Source organism: Schistocerca piceifrons, chromosome 1 (assembly GCF_021461385.2).
Source record: "Schistocerca piceifrons isolate TAMUIC-IGC-003096 chromosome 1, iqSchPice1.1, whole genome shotgun sequence".
In the NCBI taxonomy this organism is placed as follows: domain Eukaryota; kingdom Metazoa; phylum Arthropoda; class Insecta; order Orthoptera; family Acrididae; genus Schistocerca; species Schistocerca piceifrons.
The window spans coordinates 818,775,279-818,795,934 of record NC_060138.1 but is presented as its reverse complement, the minus strand read 5'-3'; the positions used below and the strand labels follow the sequence as shown (position 1 = coordinate 818,795,934).

The window sequence follows — 20,656 nt, the reverse complement described above, 5'->3', positions numbered from 1 at the left end:
ATCCAGATGGCACAGGCTGAGAAGCAGTCATTGAAGTGAAGAGCGTAATGTTGGGCAGTGTTCTCTGCAACTACATGGTCCCGATGATTTCTGGCCACAGTCTGTCAGTGGCCATTCACGTGGACAGGCAACTTGTTGGTTGTCATGCTCACTTAGAATGAAACACAGTGGTTGCAGCTTAGCTTATAGATCACATGACTGGTTTCACAGGTAGCTCTGCCTTTGATGGGATAGGTGATGCTTGTAACCTTACTGGAGTAGGTGGTGGTGGAAGGATGTATGGAACAGGTCTTCCATCTAGGTCTATTAGATGATATGAGCCATAAGGCAAGGGGTTGGGAGCAGCGGCTTTTTAGGGATGGACAAGGATATTGTGTTGGTTCAGTGGGAGGCAGAATACTACTGTGGGAGGGATGGGAAGGATAGTGGGTAGGACATTCCTCATTTCAGGGCTTGACGAGAGGTAGTTAAAATCCTGGTGGAGAATGTGATTCAGCTGCTCCAGTCCTGGGTGGTACTGAATCACAAGGGGAATACTGCTCTGTGGCCAGATGGTGGGAGTTTAGGAGGTGGTGAGTGACTGGAGAGATAAGGCATAGGAGATCTGTTTTTGTGCAAGGTTGGGAGGGTAATTACAATCTGTGAGGGCCTCAGTGTGGCCCTTGGTATATTTCGAGAGGGACTGCTTGTCACTACAGATGTGACGGCCACGGATGCCTTACAGATGTGACGGCCACAGATGCCTACGCTGCATGGAAGAGACTTCTTGATATGGAATGGGTGGCAGCTGTCAAAGTGGAGGTATTGCTAGTGGTTGGTAGGTTTGATATGGATAGAGATACTGATGTAGCTATCTTTGAGTGGAGGTCAACATTGAGGAAGGTGGCTTGTTGGGTTCAGTAGAACATGGTGAAGCGAATGGGGCAGAAGGCATTGAGGTTCTGGAGGAATGTGGATAGTATGTCTTCACACTCAATCCAGATCACAAAGATGTCGTCAATGAATGTGAACCAGGTGGGGGGTTTGGGATTCTGGGTGTTTAGGAATGATTCCTCTAGATGGGCCATGAATAGTTCGGCATAGGATGGTGCCATGTGGGTGACCATAGCTGTACCTATGAAGAGGTAATTGTGGGTGAGGATATAGTTGTTCATGGTGGCTAGGAAGGATGTTGTATGTTTGGAATCTGTCAGGCATTGGGAAAGGTAGTGTTCCCTAATGGTAAGGCCATGGGCATTAGGGATGTTAGTTTAAAGGGAGATGGCATCAATGGTCACAAGCAGGGCACCATGTGGTAAAAGAACAGGAACTGTGGAGGATTGCTCAACGAAATGGTTGGTACCTTTCAGGAGGGTAGGTTCTCACCAACACCAGATTTCTGAATTTTGCAGGTGGGAACTTTCCCTGCAGTATATCCTACATTCCCATTACCCTCCTGGCATCAACCCTCATTAGTCATTGTCCTTACCCATCTAGCCCCTCTCTGTTCCCACACCAGCACTATACAGCCTTCTATTCTACCAATTCACCCACAGTCATTTTACTTCTCTACTTTTTACTTTTCCACAACCCACAACCCCCCCCCCCCCCCCCCCCCCCCGTCCAACCTCCCGACTGCATCTAGCTGACCTACTCTCTATCCACCTTGTCCCTGTATGCTCCCACAAGCAGCACTTTACCGTCCCCTACTCCTATCCTGATATCTCTCCCGCTCCCTGCTCTGACCTCCTCCTTACCCCCACCATCTGGCTGCTTCTCCCATAATGTGCTGCTGCTCGTAGTCTGGCCTTAACAGCCAGAAACTGTTGTCATGCGTGTGTGAGTTCCATTTGAATGAACAACAAAGCCCTTGTTGGCTGAAAGCTTACTTTCTTTTTTATTGTGCCTATCTGAGACTCAGCATCTCCACTATATGGTGAATAGCATAATATTACAATAGTAATGTTCAAGATGATAATGCATGGAATCATCAAGCACATGCAATATTGGAATAGTATGATGAATATTACATGGCATTACAGAATCCTGAAGGGCTTCCAAATTCAAAATCCTATTGAGCACTTGTAGCAGCTGTATCATCAGGGAACACTGACCAGAGCCATAATCAGGTCGCAGTCGCACCCAGTCAATGCCCTTGTGTACACAGAAACCTCAGCAGAAGCTGCAGGTTCTGTACTGCCGAATTTTGTGAGTCTGGGGCACTGATCAACTGCCGCATGGAAACGGGTGGACCGTGATCATTGACCCCTTTCCCGATGATTCCAAGCCACACAGAAACATAGTTCCTTCCACATAGTCAGCTCTGGCACTGGTATGTAAAGCCCCATGCCCAACCCGTCACTGACCAACTAGGCCACGTAGTTGCACATAATCTTTGTCAGCTCCAGCCTAGGAGTTTTTGATGTAATTGTGTTGCTGCCACTATTGCTGTCCACAGGCTGTAAACTAGGGACTTCCTGACTGCCCAGGTCCTGCCATCTCAATGAGACTGCTTGCTGACATACTGCTGCCTCGTGGCCGGAGGACAAACAGATGAGCTACCAGCAATGTGCAGTTAAGAGTCTGCCAGCACACAAGACTTTACTGGCTGTAGCTCGCTGGCCATGCCAGAAATGAAACACTGAAAACTTTATGTAATACTGAACTGATGCAGTGTGGAAGATGTATAACAAACTACATGATGTAACATACTAACTACATAGTATACATAAATACGAAATGCTGCATTTCCAACAGCTGAACAGCATAACAGAAAAAAAGCCCTAGCATTAAAAAAACTGTAATATTTCAGCTACTGGTGTTAACACTTTCATCTAAATTAACTATAAGCCTCTATATCGAGCATTTGTAGTATGTGTTATAAGTGAATAAGATACACCAATGAAACATTCTTGGTGGCAGTAAATCATCTTTGTTATCCAGTAACATCACACTTGGATAAAATCTTGGGGATTTTATTATAGTCTTTCATTAAGAACAAGCAACTGAATTTAAAATGCGTGCATACACTCCTTTTGTATTTAGTGGAAAAGTCTTATAAAGCCCACATATGCAAAATCATAATATTATTATTGTAAAATGTACAGCAGGAGGAATGGATTAATGCGGTAAAATCTTTTTACACAAATCCTGATAATGTGGGACTCCGCAGCTTACTACCTGCAGGTAGTCCAGCACAAGAGCTAGGGCAGCTCTGTACATCTTTGCACTCAGGAATCCATACATGGATCCACCTAAAATGATGTGGAATCTTTTGTCCAGCATATGTTGGAGAGATTAACAGCAGCCCATCCAGTCGCCAACAAAACAAGAGCTCAGTGGCAGCTAATCAGTGGTTCTCCCCAAGAAGCAGTAAGTGGCTGGCAGACAGCAAGCCTGGGCTGGTATGTGTGATTTGTACAATGGTGGCATTTGCAACATGATGGAAGATGGTTACCTTCAAATACTTTATAATTCAGTTGTAATTTGATGTTTAGCTGTAGTGCAAATCCAATTGGATCAATGTACCCACGACACTGAGCTGCATTTATTAAGACTTTTAATATTAAATTATGACAGGAACAACAGAAGTGACCATAGTCAATGAATGCTCTTACAATGATTAACTATTCAACAATTGACACAATTGTGTTAAACAGGGTGTCGGACGATACCCTAGCACTGCAGCTATCATTGTAAAAAACCACCCATTTGTATAAAATTTGTTTATTCCAGTTTTATATAGTTTAAATATTATTCAATTCTGTAAATGTATCAGGTCATCATATGCTCCACAGTAACACAAAAAAGAAACTTAGCATGGTATTTCTCATGTATTGCCTTATGTTAAAGTAATACATTTGTCTAGATTATTAGTAGTTTTCTGATTTATTTAACTAAAAGTTAACCCAGCCAATATTAATGCTTGTAACTTAGAAACAGTAAATTATCCTAAGATTTGATACCATCAAGGCAAATTTACAACTTCATGTGTTTTAAGTATATTCCTTTTTATTTGGTTAAACCATATATGTATTATATGCAGGATTAATGATTTAGGTCTAAGCTATTGTAGATAGAACATTGTGTTTGACCTTAATAGATCCAGAAAAGAAAGAGCTTTTATTTAAGGCATATATCAAGTTCGTAACACTATAATTATTATTCAAATGGTGGCTCATGCAATGCAAATTCTCATAGGTGTGAGAGGACAGGTGCTTGAACATTCTGGCTTGCGGATCGCTCTTAGGAGCAAGGAAGGACTTGGGAGGGAGTTGAGTTTGGAGAAACTTTATGTCGAGTTAGCAAAGGATTTGGTAGTCAAGTTTGGTGCAGTGCAGTCTTCAGGTAAAGCATTGAGGACGTGAGAGAGCAGTAAAGTGCTGGCCTTTGGATGGCAAGCGGCCATGTTAATACTCTAAAATTCACTCATACTTAAATTCTGAGCCAAATGGGACTTCGTCAGTGTCACCCACCCTTTTACACATTTGGACACTGGCTTCAACTAACTTCTGGCAGTTTCTACACTACAGTGTTAGTTACATCTCCGCTGTGACCTAATAATGGCTTGTGTACAGAACGGGAACACAACTGCAAGGTTCACCAAGTAAGCATCTCAATGTTTTATCTTCATCTGACGATGTCTCACCACGGTACATGTTGTGGGGTCTTTTTACTGTGTCTTGAATGCTGATGATGTTGGTTTGGCACCTCAAAACTTTGTTGCGAGTCTCAAGCCATGCATCCCCTTTAAAAAAGTCCAATCTTAAAACTTATTTGACAGACAGGTGATTGAAAGTTGATCAAGAACATTCAGTACAGCACTTTGATGGATTCATCATCATTGTAGCATTGGCTTGCCAAATGGTGATTGGCTGTAGAATAACAACAATTAACAGTTGACACCTGTAGATATACCTATCACTGGATCAGGTGGCAAAAAGACATCGGACTCTCATTCAGGAGGGCAGTGGCTGAAACTGTCACTCAGATTTAAGTTTCCACAAATTGCATATGCGAATCCCAGATCATTTAAGGGAAATGCCAGGATGGTTCCTTTGAAAATATCATGGTCAATTTTGTTGCAAAACTTAAGCTTGTGCTCTGTCTCTATAACCTTGTCATTGATGGGACTTTTAAACTCTAATCTTCCTTCCTGTTTGTCAGCCTAAGGTGAAGAAAACTGTTTTCTGAGAAAGAAATTATTCTCTTTGGATAAGCTGCCTGTCTCCTTGTGCTCACTCGAATGAGCAGATTCCAGAATGAAATTTTCACTCTGCAGCAGAGTGTGTGCTCATATGAAACTTCCTGACAGATTAAAACTGTGTGCCAGACCAAGATTTGAATGCGGGATCTTTGCCTTTTGACGGCAAGGGCTCTATCAACTATCCAAGCACGACCACGACCTATCCTCATAGCTTTGTCTCCACCAGTATCTTGTCTCCTACCGTCCAAACTTCACTGCAGTTCTCCTGCAAAAGCTGCATGAATTGTACAATTGAAAGTAAGGATATTGTGAAGACACAGCTTAGCCACAGCCTGGGAGATTCATTTTCAGCTTCATATATACATGAACATAAAAAATATATCTAAAAACAAAGGTGATGTGTCTTACCAAACGAAAGTGCTGGCGGGTTGATACACACACAAACACAAACATACACACAAAATTCAAGCTTCCGCAACCAACGGTTGCTTCATCAGGAAAGAGGGAAGGAGAGGGAAAGAAGAAAGGATGTGGGTTTTAAGGGAGAGGGTAAGGAGTCATTCCAATCCCGGGAGCGGAAAGACTTACCTTAGGGGGAAAAAAGGACAGGTATACACTTGCACACACACACATATCCATCCGCACATACACAGACACAAGCAGACATGTCTGCGCTTTCGTTTGGTAAGTCACATCATCTTTGTTTTTAGATATATTTTTCCCACGTGGAATGTTTCCCTCTATTATGAACATAAAAAATGTTATATGCATAGGTTCTCACATTATGTATCTCCCTTATGCGTATTCCTGTCACAACTGGAAATTTTTGTTTGTTTGTTAGAAATTAAATATGACTCTCTTATTATTAAAATTGTCTCCCCCCCCCCCCCCTCCTCCCCACACACACATTCATTGTGGATTCTTGATTGATATGCTTGTGTCACTTGCAAATATGACAGACAGTAAAAATCTTTTAACCTTTCTGGAATTTAATCTCTGTTGGTTCAAAGAGGGAGTAAATATATTTGTAACAGTCTTAATCTCTTGGCAATGAAACATACAGGTCAAGAACAGCAGTGGACCCAGAATCAAACCTAGTTGACAGTGTATCTAATTTCTATTCTTCTATTTTGGATAGAACTTTACTATTTTGATGTATGCTGTTACTGTACCCTCTGGTTTCTGTAATTATGGCAGGATCACAGGCATTTTAATTTCCTGTGTACAGGATGGGGCAAATAAAGTGGCCTGGATGAATGAATAAAAGTGGCCTGGATGAATGGATACAATTCGATGAGAATGTATGTGTATAATCTCACCACATGTCATGTGATCCACACTGGTTGAGAGCTTAGTGCGGGCTGTGTCAACGTGAGTGTAGCAGTGCAAAGGGGAAGATGTTACTCACAGTGGAGCAGCAGGTGTTTATTGTGGAAAGTTTCGTGACAAAGATGTCATGGAAATAGTGTGATCTAATGTTTTCTGATGTTAAGTCCCATAGTGCTCAGAGCCATTTGAACCAATGTTTTCTGAGAAGCTTAATGGTGTCAAAGCGCCAGTAAGAGTGCTATGCAACACTTGGTCCGAAAATGATATCAGACAGGATCTGTTTTGAACAAGTCAAAAAACATTCCAAAACGTACCCGCACACCATGTGGCTGCAGTTCACCAGAAAATGCTTAAGAGTCCTACCAAATCAACAAGCTGCCTGTCACAAGAGACACGCACATAACGTCAATTATGCGGACGAATACTCCGCCTGGACCTGCACATGCATGCCTACTAAGTCTCTGTTGTTCATGCATAAAAACCAGCACATGCTCCTCAATGCCTCCAGTTTTTAGTGGCTGTTCACTGAGGTAACACCGAACGGCTTGTACCTGGATCTGTTCTTCATGTCTGATGGCGCCTAGTTTCACCCGAGTGGTTATGTCGACTCACAGAATCTCGGGTTATGGCCAGCAGAGGTCCGCATAGCTTCCATGAAACACCACTGCATGATCTGGAGGTTAGGGTTTGGTGTGTAATGTCTGCACACCACATTATTGGTCCCATCTTCTTTCATTGGATGCTGACTTCAGCAAGTTACATAGCCAACATTTTGAAACCATTTGTGGCAGCATTAACAGAAGAGGAAAGGACCTACAGTTACTTCGAACAAATGGAGCAACTGCCCATACAACTGACAAAACCTTGGAAGCACATTTACACAATCTTTACGCCTGACAGAGCTGTTAGCAGAGGTAGAGGTCAATCTGGTCGCAGCCCTAGCTGGACATGCAGGCCACCTGATCTGTCAGCGAGCGATTGGTGTACTTCGTGTGGGGAGCCCTCAAGTCTAAGGAGTATTGCAACAATCCTCATTGTCTTCAAGAACTACAACAGACTAGTCAGGTTAGTATTGTATTTCCTTTCCTCTGCTGTTTTTCTTTGTACCCTGGAACTCTGTTCTCCAGGCCACTTTTATTTGCCCCACCCTGTATAATGTTACTGTCTACACACGAGACAGACTCTGTCTTACATGGTGCAGTAATAAAGTTTAAAAAGTTGCATAATAATTGTTATTATTATTATTATTATTGCTATTTTTTGTTTTGTTTGGTATATGTCTAAAGTACATAGTGAAATTCACATGCCACAGTACTGTAGCCACGCTGCTATAGGAAGCACAGCCAATTGTTAAAAAGGAGTAGCACACCGTGATTTGTTTTCTGCATTTGAAGGGGAACCACCCACACTGAGTTGGTGGAAGTATACAGTGCACCTTCACTTGACACAAATGGTTAGTTGGTGCAGACACTTCCATTAAGAGGTGTAGTTGGTGCAGACACTTCCATTAAGATGGAACAATGCTGAATACGGAAGAATGAAGTGGCTGACCATCTCTCTGTGAAGAAATGGAAATCACAAGAGAAAAATGGACACTCAGCAGCATTCTGTGTCACCCTGCATCAATGGTTGGAGACTACCAGCAACTCAACTAGGAAATTAATGTTCCGTGCATCTAGGCTGTCATTAACATCACAACACAAACAGCTAGTCTGGATTGATGCTGTGTCCGGACAGCATGGATTGTGCTGATGAAGGGTGTTGCAACATGTTCACCAATGAACTATGGTTGTGCACAGCCTCAGATGACCATTGTCAGTGAGTATAGTGGCAATCTGAAGAGGGGTACCATGCTACCAATGTTTTCAGGAGACAAAGTTATGTTACTCCTGATGCCATGGTGTGGGCAGCCGTTGGGTAGGCTTGTGACTGTGGAATCTCTGATGGCCTAACAGTATGTCATTGATATCCTACGTCTTCATGTGTTACCTTTCATGACATTACCGTGGTGCAATTTTTTAACAGGATAGATGATGATGTTCAAGTACTTCCATGACCAGCAAGATTTCCAGACATGCCCCTGGTAGAACATATATGGGAGCAGTTGAAGGTCAACTCTGTCCCGGCGCAAATACCCATGATGTTAAGAAGCAGTTGCAAGAATTGTGGGCCAGTTTGCCTCAGGATAGGACAAAACAGCTTTACGACACTTTCCCAACCCAACCAGTGCATGCATACAGGCCGGAGAGGGTGCTATATCGTACTGGTAAGTGGGTTCATACTGTCATGATCTCACTTTCTTTATTGTCAGACAGCTTGCACACATGCACTAGTGCCTCCCCCCTCCCACATACACACACAACCAAAATACTGGAAGAACGGACCTCTCTTCAGGTTGTCCCCTTACTTGGCAGTGATCATACTGGGTAGTGCAGAACCATGGTTCATTGCCGCACAAAATGCGACACCATCAGCAGTCCATACTTCCCTGTAACAGGCACCACTCCAAACACAGCTCTTTGTGTTAATGTTAGCCTATGCACGGGGCAGTAATTCTCTAGTCTGAATGCTGCTAGTCTCTGATCAGTGGTGCAAGATGACACAGAATGTTATTGGGAGTCCACTGGAGCCTTGGCAATGAGTACGTCTGCCCTCATCTCAACCAATATTGGGCTACTGCCACATTTAAATGCCCCACAAATCGGGATATTGCATGATTCAATCAGCTCACCAAATGGAAACAAAAAATGAGGCCCCTTTCAAACTCTGTTGGTGGTGATAACGCAGTCTCCTTTGAGTAAAGGGCAGTCTCCTTTGAGTACAGGGCGTCTCTGTGGGCTTCGCAATGATCACTCAGCATCTAATGCTGCTCATGCTCCATACATATCCCCCCAGGCATTAAACGTGAACACTAATGTTCTCCACCTGTCACAGAGAACTGCAACTCTAATTATTTACTTACATGCCAATGGTGTGTACATGAACAGAGTTACATTGGCATCTAAGCATGTTTTCTGAAGGCTTTTATTTTTCAATCAGGCAAAGATAAATTTGGTTTTGGATAGGACTTGCTTTGAGCAAAACACAACGTTTTCTTCTTTAACCCAGGTGGATACCATCCAAAAACATATTTATTAGTAACCAAGCATGGACACAAAAGTTTCAGCCTCAAGATGAATAAGAGCAATATAATGTAATTGTCAGCAAATTCTTTGACATGAGCTAAAAAAGCCAATGTATATAAGATGCCACATAAGACAGACGTGTGCCCAGCACTAAGCTGATAATAAAACATAATCTATTGTGCACTTTGTATCATTATGTGCCTTGTCAGCTCCTGCTGAATGTTATCAAAGCATACCTGTTAGCTGCATGGCAAATAGTAATGTAGACCTACTGGCCACTGTAAACAGGTATCTAGTCTTATAGCACACACATAAACCATTTATGTACAATATATACCAATACTGTCAAGTAGACATTAAGCTACCAAGAGGGTGTAAAACAGCAGCTGGTGTACCACCAACTCTTTCAAAATTTGGGTGACTTTCTTTATAATTTCATGTTAAGGTTGTGTGTGTTTTAATTTACTTCTTGTTTAAAAACACTCAACCATATTTTCCTTTATTGGTTGATCCTTTACTTTTTTGTACAGTGCATTCTCTTATGAGACTGGAAGGTTTTGCAATTGAGTTGCATTGGGTTCATTTGTTTCCTTACACTGCCTCTAAACTGGGTCAGAAAAGTTGTCCAAGGCTCCAGTGTTGCACGCCTCAACCAAAATGGGAAGCTTACACTTGACAGAAATCCACACAGATGTCTCCACAAACAGTGGATATCCCGAGCAAACTTATAAATATCCTAATTACTTAATGAAGTATAAAATACTGCACTGCTGACCTCAGAGTCACCACCACTAATTGGTGTCCGACCCTATAACTGTGCCATAGCTGTTGATATTTTATTTCCATTGTCAAGTATAACTACACACTCCACTCAAGTGCAACCATAAATATAGTTCATTATATATGAAACACGTTACATTTGACATTAGTGCAAATGGTCCATGGAATACAATTTGTTTGTTTTGTACTGGATGCTTCATTCTGACTTCGTTATTTCCCCATACTGCCGGTACGTTGTGCGGCAAAACAACGCGCAATGCAGCCGCCTGTAAACACACTGAATGTAAATAGCGTCATGTTCAGTTGCATGCTGTTTTATAATGCTACGTCACTTTGCTGCAAATTAAACCGTGAGTCTAAATAGTTCAAAATTTGTTTCTGATGAGGTCCCAGTCAACAGCACGAACGTAAACAGGACACTTGTGTAGAAGCAAAATTTGGTCAATATGGCAATACAGCTCATCCAGTAACTAAACCGTGAGTCTAAATAGGCTAGTTCAAAATTTATTCCTGATAAGGTCTCAATCAACAACGCGAACGTATAAACAGTTTACTTGTCCAGAACACAATATTTGACCAATACATGTCCATACGGCAATATAGCTCACCCAGTAACATCACTAACTTTTTATGGGCATTGCTAAGGACGGTATGGTGATACTTGCTATGTGCAGATGCCAGTCTGTTCGTCTTGCTGAGAAGATTGAAAACCATTTGTAAAATGCGCCGCACACGATAATAAACGCGACTCATTCTTTAAAACAACACGCCATTCAGCACTTTACTTTTGCAGTGCCGGTATGCGTACTTCGTCACCGTTACTCGTCCACGAAACACACACATACATACACGATTGAACACACATCGAACTGTTTTCTGTTTTACGAGTACCTTACATCAGTTTGCTTATAAATTAGCAGGTAATAAGTATGTATGTTTCGCCGTTAGTGGAGCTGAATCATTGAATTTTATGTCTCCTCTTTTTAGAGACAATTGTGCAACGAATATGAAAAATCAGAATAAGCGCAATACTGTTGAATGTTACCGGTTAGTAATGCAAGACATCGCAGCCGATATACCCTAAACAAACAATTATCAATGACACTATTCCTACATTTTCTTCCGAGTTTGTAGCACTAGACAGTACACCGGCAACCAACTTTTTTTTGTACTGACGTCATAGCAACACGTGCTAGTGTATTAATTTCTGATGGCGGGAACCAATCCCGTGCGCGGAGCGGTGAAATGGCCTCGGCCAAACAATTGTCCTGCAGACCTGCACACAGAGGCACAGGTGAACAGTGAGACGTCGTGTTAGTTCTCATCCTCAAAGCGAAGCTTTCACTGCTGACGCCAATGGTTGAATAGGAGTACTGTTATTGTCAAGTTCACTGCAGATGCCAGTTGGAAATTACAGCACGGGTCACTGCATACCACTATTGTGTGCTGTTCCTGTAAACCAGTACCGTTTAAAGGGATTTGTTTATAACAGCTGAGCTGCATATATACAAACAAGTGTGAACATAAAGGAGTGTACTTAATCGTCTGTGGTGCGGTGTTGTCAATATAGTTGTGTAACATTCCGCTAGGAGAATTATCATTGCCGTTGTTAATAAACAAGATGAACGCGACGGAAAGCTGTTATCGATTTAGAGACCTTGGACGGCGAAAGCGTCGCTGCCATGCTTTCCGGCGGGGGAAGGAATAGTGGTTACGCGCTGAACAGCGGCAATACGCAGTACCACCATGTTTACACTGTGGTGATCAGAATGCACCAACTTAACCATTTTCGTTCCTATAAAAGGGAGACGGCGCAGTAAACGACAGTAAGTAAAGTACATCCTTTGTCTCAGTTCCTGTTTGGTTAAATAGGGAAACACTTTCTTATTTTTGTTTACGTAGTTATCAGCGACCTTGAGCCTTCCAATGTCGCCTTTAACGTAGGTCGTGTATTTTTTATTGGCCTGCTTTGTATCGTGGATCACGTCAAGAGCTGTCATCTTTTGTAGTTTAATAAAGCAATAGTTGGGGACCGATGTAAGATAGCGTAAAGAAAGATGACTTTAATACTGTTTAGTCTTTTTTTCCGGTAGTACACGAGAATGAAATGGCTACCAGCGACAAATATGATCACTTCTATACCCGGTAGAGCAGTTATTGTATCCATAGCGATCTGTAAAACTTAATAATCCGGTTGTTTTAATTTTTGTCTTGATTATTAAAGATATCAAGATTGCTCTTATCAATCTGAAATACATCGCTTATATATGTCAAAAGGAAGATCCAAGAAATGGCAGATGCGTCACGGGAATTAGCATCGAAAGAATAACTTAACTGCTTGATTACTTTCAGCAAGGTGCTTTAACAGTGTCAGATGTTCGGTATGAAATTGCAACATTATAAAATTGTCAACCCTAGTTTCAAATGTTTCTCGGGTTTGGACGCAGTAAATGGCTAGCTATACGTAAATGCGTTTTACGTTTCCATAACAGACACCTTAAGCTTTTCAGTACAAATGTATGGAACTAACCAAATAACCAATAACTTTTCATGATTGTAGAGGAAAGGAGATACAATTTCCTCCTTCATTTAGTAGGAAGATTATTCTTTAAAATTTCTCTGCATTAAATGCTGTTAAGTTACAGTCACATATTTTCCAGGCGTATTTTGCATAACAATTGTCACAAAGGAAATAAAGCTCTTTTGCTTCCGTTACATCAGTTGTAAAGAATATTTCTGTAAAATCTTCCAAAAGGAAGTTTTACTGTGGGCTTCAGCTTAGTTATCAAGTAGTGACACCAGATGTACTACATATATAGAATGTTACCCTTTTTTTTTTGTTGTTGTGGTATGGGGAGATCATCTCTGTGACACACACACACACACACATATGCATTATTGTTAATGAAATATTTTAAGCTGCCCTTTATTAAACTTTATTAAGCTAAACAGAATGGACCAATTGATTACAACATGTAGCAGTCCTGAATTTCAGCCTACTACTTTCACATGACTTTCCAAAGATAAACAGAATAAACTAATGGGTTAAAACATATAGCAGTCCTGAATTTTAGCTTAACACTTTCACATAACTTTCCGAAACTACACTCAAAATATAATGTTAGTGATATTACTGTTTGGTGGATCAAAAACATTCCAAAATAATGTGCTTGAAAAGTGTGACAGAAGCAACTGAATTTACATAATTTTACATATTTAAAGGCACACACAGGTAACACACTATTCCACAGGTTTTATTGTTATAAATCGGGATAGTATGAAGGCAACTAGAATAGTACCTGCAACAAAACATGCACAAAATATATACCAAGTCTCTTCATCAAATATGTCTGTAAATGCTGGGACCTGATTGTATAGTGTGTCAATAAGTCTCAAACTATACTGATCTCGGTGCCTAGCCATGATTTTGAAAATTTTCTTCTATTGTCGTCTCCCTGCAGCCTTTCTCTCAGATTTAGTCAAGACAGTTGAGGCAGGCTGTTCAGCTGGTGCAAGGGGTGTTATGTGCTTGTTGTACAATTGCAACAGTTCCAAGGCAGTCAGGTTCTTGCTTTTGAAAATCACTGATTCACCATTAACTGCAAATTGAAAAGGAACAATCTTCCATGATTTTTCTTGTAAAACACCGATTTTACAAAATAAATAAAGTTGTATGTAAATAAATAACACTTACCAAGAAAGAAGCTTATGATGGGTTCGCTTCGGTCACAAAGAATGTCTGTCTTGATGACGCAGCTAGTATTTGACGACAATATCTTGGGGGAAGAAATGTGGAACAGAAAGTTTCTGAAACAAAATTGTTGTTTTCAGGTGAAAATGGCAGCCGGAAGGCAAAAGCTGACTGTACCAACAATCGAAGCAGCTAGCACTGGCAGAAGGGAAATTATCTCCATGCTAGGCAAAAATTATGGCTGTGGACAGTGTGGTGGTAAGTAATGTTTAATTAAGAGTTATACAATCAAAATTAATTGTGAGAAGCCGCGTTTGTAGAAACGCAGAATCGTTACAGGTTCTCTCTCTGTTCCACCACAGCGATTAAAATAGCCTTCTCTAGCACTATCGAACAGTTTTATCTCTACGTATGAGATATTTAGTAATGTTAGAAGATATACATACGGCTACGCAGGAGTCTCGTACTACATTCGGCCAAAGCCAAATGTATCATCCGTTCAGTAGGGTATCGTCCGTTGTATCGATTTTTCGTCTGCTAAGACAACGTTTGACAAATGCGAATCGTCAAGGCATGCTCACTTGAGCACGCCTTCTGCCGTATGTGTATAACTTACCTCGTTTCTGTGACATTTTCTTGGAACGGATCAAATTTGACTGAAATCTTTTTAACTGGTTTCAGAGTCACAGAGCGTAACTGTTTAGAAATCGCGCTGATAAGTCCACTAGATCTTGTGAACGTTCCGGAATTGTAGATAGACATAGCTGTATTTGACGCAGTACCACCAACATTCGGTAGTGTTTACGTTTCGTTCAGCGAACTTGCACGTGTTGGTGCATATCGACTATTATGGATTCACATTTTTTGCTGGAGGATTTTTTTACATTCGCATTACATAATTAATGTACAGTACAAAATTGTATTCTGTAGCCAAACTGTGTGTTAAGGTGTTTACTAGTGGTAAATTTTCATTTGTCTTTTTCTGCAAGTAGACGTCTCAACATACCAACTTGCAGGTTGCTATGTTGGTATTTCTTGTGATTAGCCAATGGAACACCCCTGATGGATAATACTAGTGACGTCATCACTCGCCATGTTGATAATTCGCAAGTGAGAGGTCATCGAGCGCGGGGGGACATAGTTATATTATTTATTACCCACTTAGTATTTATTTTGGTGATCTGAAACAAATATGTTTCCTGTTGGACAACGTAAGTATACAAACCTACGATTTTATGATTTGTGTGCGTTATGGTAAACATCAACATTCTGTGCAAAGACGATGTTTGAGGTCACCCTTTGTTTTTAATAGTTGTTGTGACACACTTAACATGCAAATGGTAAATTGTACAAGAAAAGAGTAATTTACTAGAGTTAAGATTTCTGTATCGCTTGTTTAAAGAAGCCATTTATCATTTGATAGTGTCATTCAATTTGCAGCGAAAGTAGTTTTGGTTAGGTTTATAACAACTTCTGAGGCAGGATGTAAAGTATCAAAATGAAATAACGCTTCAGGGCCTCCCCAGATTACGCGGTATGGAACATAAGGGATTAGTTATTACAGGCATATGTCAAAGAAATGATATGCACCCTTATTTTATTTGTGCTATAATTGAATCTTTTAGTTTACACCTAGAGCAACTATTGATTAGCTTAAGACATTTTATTCGTGCAGTTAAAACTCTGTTTGCAGCAACCTCATCATTTCATCTATTGTTACTTTTTATGTAATCTTTTCTGTCGGTAATGTGCCTACATTAAAATTCATGCCCGTAGGCAGTAATTATCAAAATATTTTTAATTTATTGCGAGAACTGTGCAAGGGCTGAGTTTGTCATTTTTGATGATTTATGCAAAGAAATCGTTAAAAGTTTGTGGATTTTCCCTTCCATTTCTTCCTTGTAGTATCTAGTTCAAGGCTGTTGTATGGAATCTCATTAGAAGTGTTTTGTGGTTTTTACTTTTTTCCTTTGTGGATCTTTCTTTATACATTTGAGTTTATAGTAAGGTGTTACAACTTAGTGTGATGGTGTCAGCAACGCAGCTGATGATTTATTGCATGGAGGTAATGATTTGTTATTGCTAGCACAAGTGTTTTTGTGTTATGCCTGCTATCTATTAACTGCCTCTTTATATCATATGATATCGATGCCAACATCAGCGGGGTTGTGGTGGCAGAGTTTTCAATTTAGGAAGTTTGTCAAAATTTTGTATCAGAATTGTGTCTCTGAAACAAATTAAGATTTTGATAATGAATGACAAGTGCAGTGCTTCAGAATATTATGCATTTGATGCTTGATTTGTTAAGAATAAACACACACATGGTATGTGTTGATTGAAATCTTATTTGGCATCCCATTTTTGCACTAAACTCTCCTCGAAGATATTTTTATGCGTACTGCTTTTCACTGATATACATTCACCTACTCCACCAGTGTTAACGTATCTCAGCATTTTGGAATCCAATGTAAGGATCAGTGAGTGTCTCAGTACCATACATTGCCACTGACGTGTGACATGTAATCATGTGGCATGTGATGTAAAACTTGTTGAGATCTAGCTGTTAGTGAACTCCTACCAGTAGGTACCCAAATCCACAACTAAAAAATGGTATAAGTGTAGATGTCACGTCATCCAGCATTGTAGAGCAATAGCTTCGTATGATGTCCGAATGATGTAAAGGTCTGAATGACTAAAAATTTACTTGCTGTTTGTTCAGTTTTAGTATGTGGCACAAGCAGAAACATGTAGATGGCATGTATGTCAATGTGTTTGCCAACAGTGTTGCCACTGTATTGTCATTCAGAAATGAAAGTGCAATGTTGTACAATATGATTCACAGCTGTAGCTGTCAAACCCTCCGAAGACCTGTGTCTTCTAATAATTAGCCACCTTGGACATAAAGTAATTTTGAATAAAATGATCATTTATACAGTTTTAAATCACTGTGAATCCCAATTTGATGCACGCCTTAGTACACCAAAATAGAATTTGTTGACCGTCTAAGATTCCCAGTTCTGTTTATATGTACATCATGTTTATAATAAATCGATTGAGGGTTAGGGAGACTGAAAACATACAAGACAAAACTGCCAAAATACGGAAAATAACATACGTATATGTTATGTTGATCAGAATATTGCATCAGTTCATACAACACAAGTCTGAAGTAAGATTTCGTCAAAGCAAAATATGACCTCAAAATGCTGTTTAAGGAAACAGTCAAAAACCAATTGAGCTGTGCACGGTGGGGTTATTTCATTGAAGTGCCGCACAATAGCTTCTTTGTCATTGTGAAATAACAGGTAGTTCTAACTTTCAATAAATGTTTTTAATGTTTGACATAATTTCTAAAAAGGATCCAAAAATGGCAACTCATATCACACATTGAGAGCTGATAGAGGAAGTATAACTAAAATGATAAAAAATGCTGAACTGTGCTGTATTGGCAATCAGCTTTGAGTCATAACATCAACAAAATTGTGGACATGACCAGCTCCTTTACATTCAGTAAGACAATATCACTCTTTCCCACACAATTACAATAAATACAGGACTACAACAGTAACTTTCTATAAATGAAACTATTGGAATAACTAAAAAGTAAATATGATTAAACAGAGCAGTCACACAAGCTTGGGGCTTATGCCCAAGGACTAACCCTGCCCAAGGACTAACCCATCAGCCAGATACAAAAAACACATGAAATTCATTAACACAAACCTTTAAAAAAATAAATTTCACTGCCTTCATTCAACTTATATAAGGAAACAGAACTCTAAAATATCCATCAGTCAAAAAACTACAGTATTAACAATCTATGAAATGCTGTGAAATGTTTTACCAGTTTTGACATAGCACTGGTACCGGTACCTACACTAAAACCCCACAATACCCACATTCGAAAAACTGAATAAAGCAAACCCTTGTACAAAAACCCAAAATATATTCAGGCTCGGAAAAAAAACCTTGACAAATCTCTCAGTATCTGTATCAAGCAACACAAAAATAAAAAATAAATACAACAAAATAAGATACTTACCCTACCTACACTTTTCCTACTAACCATTGCTAACTGTGTCCCCAACCCCTTGAACCCATAAGCCCCCCCCCCCCCTCTCCCATCTTTCAATCCAGCATCTATTTTTCTAAAAAAAAAAAAAAAATAATGATAACTGCCCTAATGCCAAAATCTCAAATGAAAAATAAAGGAATCTAAGTCTAAATAACCACTATTCAATAATTTTACTGAAAACCTCTGGCATATACTTGTTTCCCACTAGCTTAATGAAATGGTGAAAAGGACAGTAATTCTCAGGGAAACTTTTCTGACTGATACTTAAGGCAGAAGTGTGCCTTTTCTCCCTCCATGAAATATTCCCAGGGTAGACCTCAGCAGTATTGGTTCTAGCTCCCATCTTACAGTTTTCAAACATTTTGATTAACTACCAAATGATCAAAACACGTTTTCCCCAAATATCTATATAACACAAATGATCAGAAACTATAAAATACCCTTATATATTCTTCTTTTAGCACAATGACTCTGTTAGTTGAAGCCTTAAAACCACATCAGAACAACTTTCTCCCCACTGCTCCCCATAGAACAACGGGTCCCAATGTCATGCTTCACCTTCCCAAGTGCAGAATAATCTGTTTCCACAATCACCCAGGTTTTCCCTACTCTTCAGCCTCAATAAGTTGACAGTTCACATGGCGGGTGTCTTGGAATGGTAGCAGGTGTGACTTGGGGTCGACCGATGCGTCCGATCCCACCTGTCGGCTTTGACCCGTGACGTAAGGCTGCTGTGGTGTGTGACGTCACGATGGCGCGGAATTTAGTTTGTGAGAGTGGCGTGTTTATAGGTGTCGTTTTGATGCGATCGGTGGTGCTCTCTGGTGGTGTGTTAGCTGATGTTTTTGGTTTAGTTTGCGAGTGTAGCGCCGTGTGTGAATTATGGTAAATTGCTTTTTTTATGTATTTTGTAGGTACTGATACGACTGACAGGGTCAACAGTTTTCGGTTGTTGGCCGTGATGGGGGTCAGTGCGTTGTCTCTAGTAAAATTTCTTCAACTATTCGGATTTTTGGATGAAGTCGTGAAGTGTTCAGTATGTCGTGAAGAAATGAGGCTTACTTAAAGCTCCAGCATCTCGGACCAGGGACGGCTTTATGTGGAGATGTCGTAAGGATAACAGGTCAAGGGAAGTGTTCGATCCCAATGTGTGGCTTTGAATGTTGGTATCGATATCGGGAGATGTTTTTAAGCTATATAGGTCAAGGGAAGTGTTAGGTCCTAATTTATGGGATCAGGAGCTGCTGTTGAGCTCTATAGGTCAAGGGAAGTGTCCGATTCCAGATGATATTGTGTTTAGTGGTGGGGAGTTTTGTGATGTTGGTGCTTTTTGTCGTTTTGCATGGTTTTGTGTGGGGGTGGGTTTCTAAATTTGTTTGTATTTAGTTTGTCCCCACCCAAAAAACCCCTATTTCCCGCGCTTGTCCCGTTAGTGTTATTAGGCTTTTTGTGGAACGTGTGTGTGTTTGTTTTTCGATGTATTTTAGTCCTCATAATGTGTACATAACGACTTTATATGCGCCATATTGGAATCGTGGTTTATGGTCATTTCCGCCATATTTGTGACGTCATGGGTCAAAGCAGACGGGCGGGATCGGACGCTTCTGTATTTCCGTGACTTGCCAAGCAGAAACGAGTGATGAGGGAGAGGCAACGCTGAATCATTTCCACAGTGTTGGCACCATTACCTGTGTGTTGTGCTTACACAAAAACAGACACGGAAAAAAAAAAGGGGTAGCTATTGGAGACAAATGAATGTCTTCCAGGTAGTAGCATTTTCACCACTACTGGCAGCACCAGTAAAAATCATCAATTTTTCATGGCCAGACTGTATACGCTCTCTGTACTTATAAGTTTACACCCGTATTCCACAAGTCACCTTACCATGTGTGGAGAGGGTACTTCTGGTACCACTACATGTTTCCTTTTCCCTATTCCACTTGCAAATGGTGCATTGGAAGAATGATTGTCTGTAAACCTCTGTATTACCTTTCATTTCTCAGATGTTCTCGTGACCATTTTAGAAGCTGTATGTGGGAGGAAATAACATCTTGGAACATACTCTGGAATTGCAATGTACAAATCTGTGTAATGTGCTATGCCTCTCTTGTAACATCTCCTACAGCAGGGTTGTTTTAATTTAACTTGATCCAAATAGAAATCCTGTGGGCATTAAAAAAATAAATAAATAAACCCCAACTATATTTAATTGTGACAATTTATTTAACATACAAAATGTTACATAGTTTGCCATATATAAATTAAAAAGAGTCATCATATTTATTGAAGGCAACTATTTGTATTATATGGAACTGGGGACCTAGAAATGAAGGAGAGGCTTTGTCCCTGCCGTAGCTCTCAGTGGTTCACAACCCTACAACAGGCTGCAGAAGTCCACTCACCCCACTACCATCCTACACCGGACCCAGGGTTATTGTGCGGTTTGGCCCCCAGTGGACCTCCCGGGGAAT

The 20,656-nt window shown here is 40.4% G+C and overlaps 2 protein-coding genes across 3 annotated transcripts in view; one reads left to right on the top strand and one right to left on the bottom strand.

Annotated features, from left to right (window-relative positions):
• Positions 1-13,763: 13,763 nt before the first annotated feature.
• Positions 13,764-14,918, bottom strand: LOC124714244 (39S ribosomal protein L53, mitochondrial). The gene is made up of 3 exons (XM_047243006.1): positions 14,727-14,918; positions 14,114-14,226; positions 13,764-14,018 (listed from the first exon to the last, which is right to left on the bottom strand). Exons 1-3 carry the CDS (start codon positions 14,870-14,872, stop codon positions 13,861-13,863), a joined length of 417 nt encoding a protein of 138 aa, XP_047098962.1. The 5' UTR covers positions 14,873-14,918; the 3' UTR covers positions 13,764-13,860.
• Positions 14,257-20,656, top strand: part of LOC124714218 (protein argonaute-2) — a 216,240-nt gene continuing 209,840 nt past the window's right edge. Inside the window, exon 1 of one of the 2 annotated variants that reach the window (XM_047243003.1) lies at positions 14,257-14,368. In XM_047243003.1, coding sequence (XP_047098959.1) covers positions 14,257-14,368 — 112 coding nt within the window. Of the gene's footprint in view, positions 14,369-15,205; positions 15,322-20,656 lie in introns of those variants that run through there. The other variant, XM_047243004.1, reaches the window with a different exon arrangement.

What these genes read in the sequence shown, in the direction of transcription:
- LOC124714244 (XM_047243006.1), bottom strand. Translation starts at nt 14,872, where the DNA reads ATGTCTATCTACAATTCCGGAACGTTCACAAGATCTAGTGGACTTATC. An exon ending in GAAAATGTCACAGAAACGAG is followed by an intron (nt 14,227 to 14,726) that starts GTAAGTTATACA and finishes ATTTTGTTTCAG; the next exon opens with AAACTTTCTGTTCCACATTT. An exon ending in CATCATAAGCTTCTTTCTTG is followed by an intron (nt 14,019 to 14,113) that starts GTAAGTGTTATT and finishes TTCAATTTGCAG; the next exon opens with TTAATGGTGAATCAGTGATT.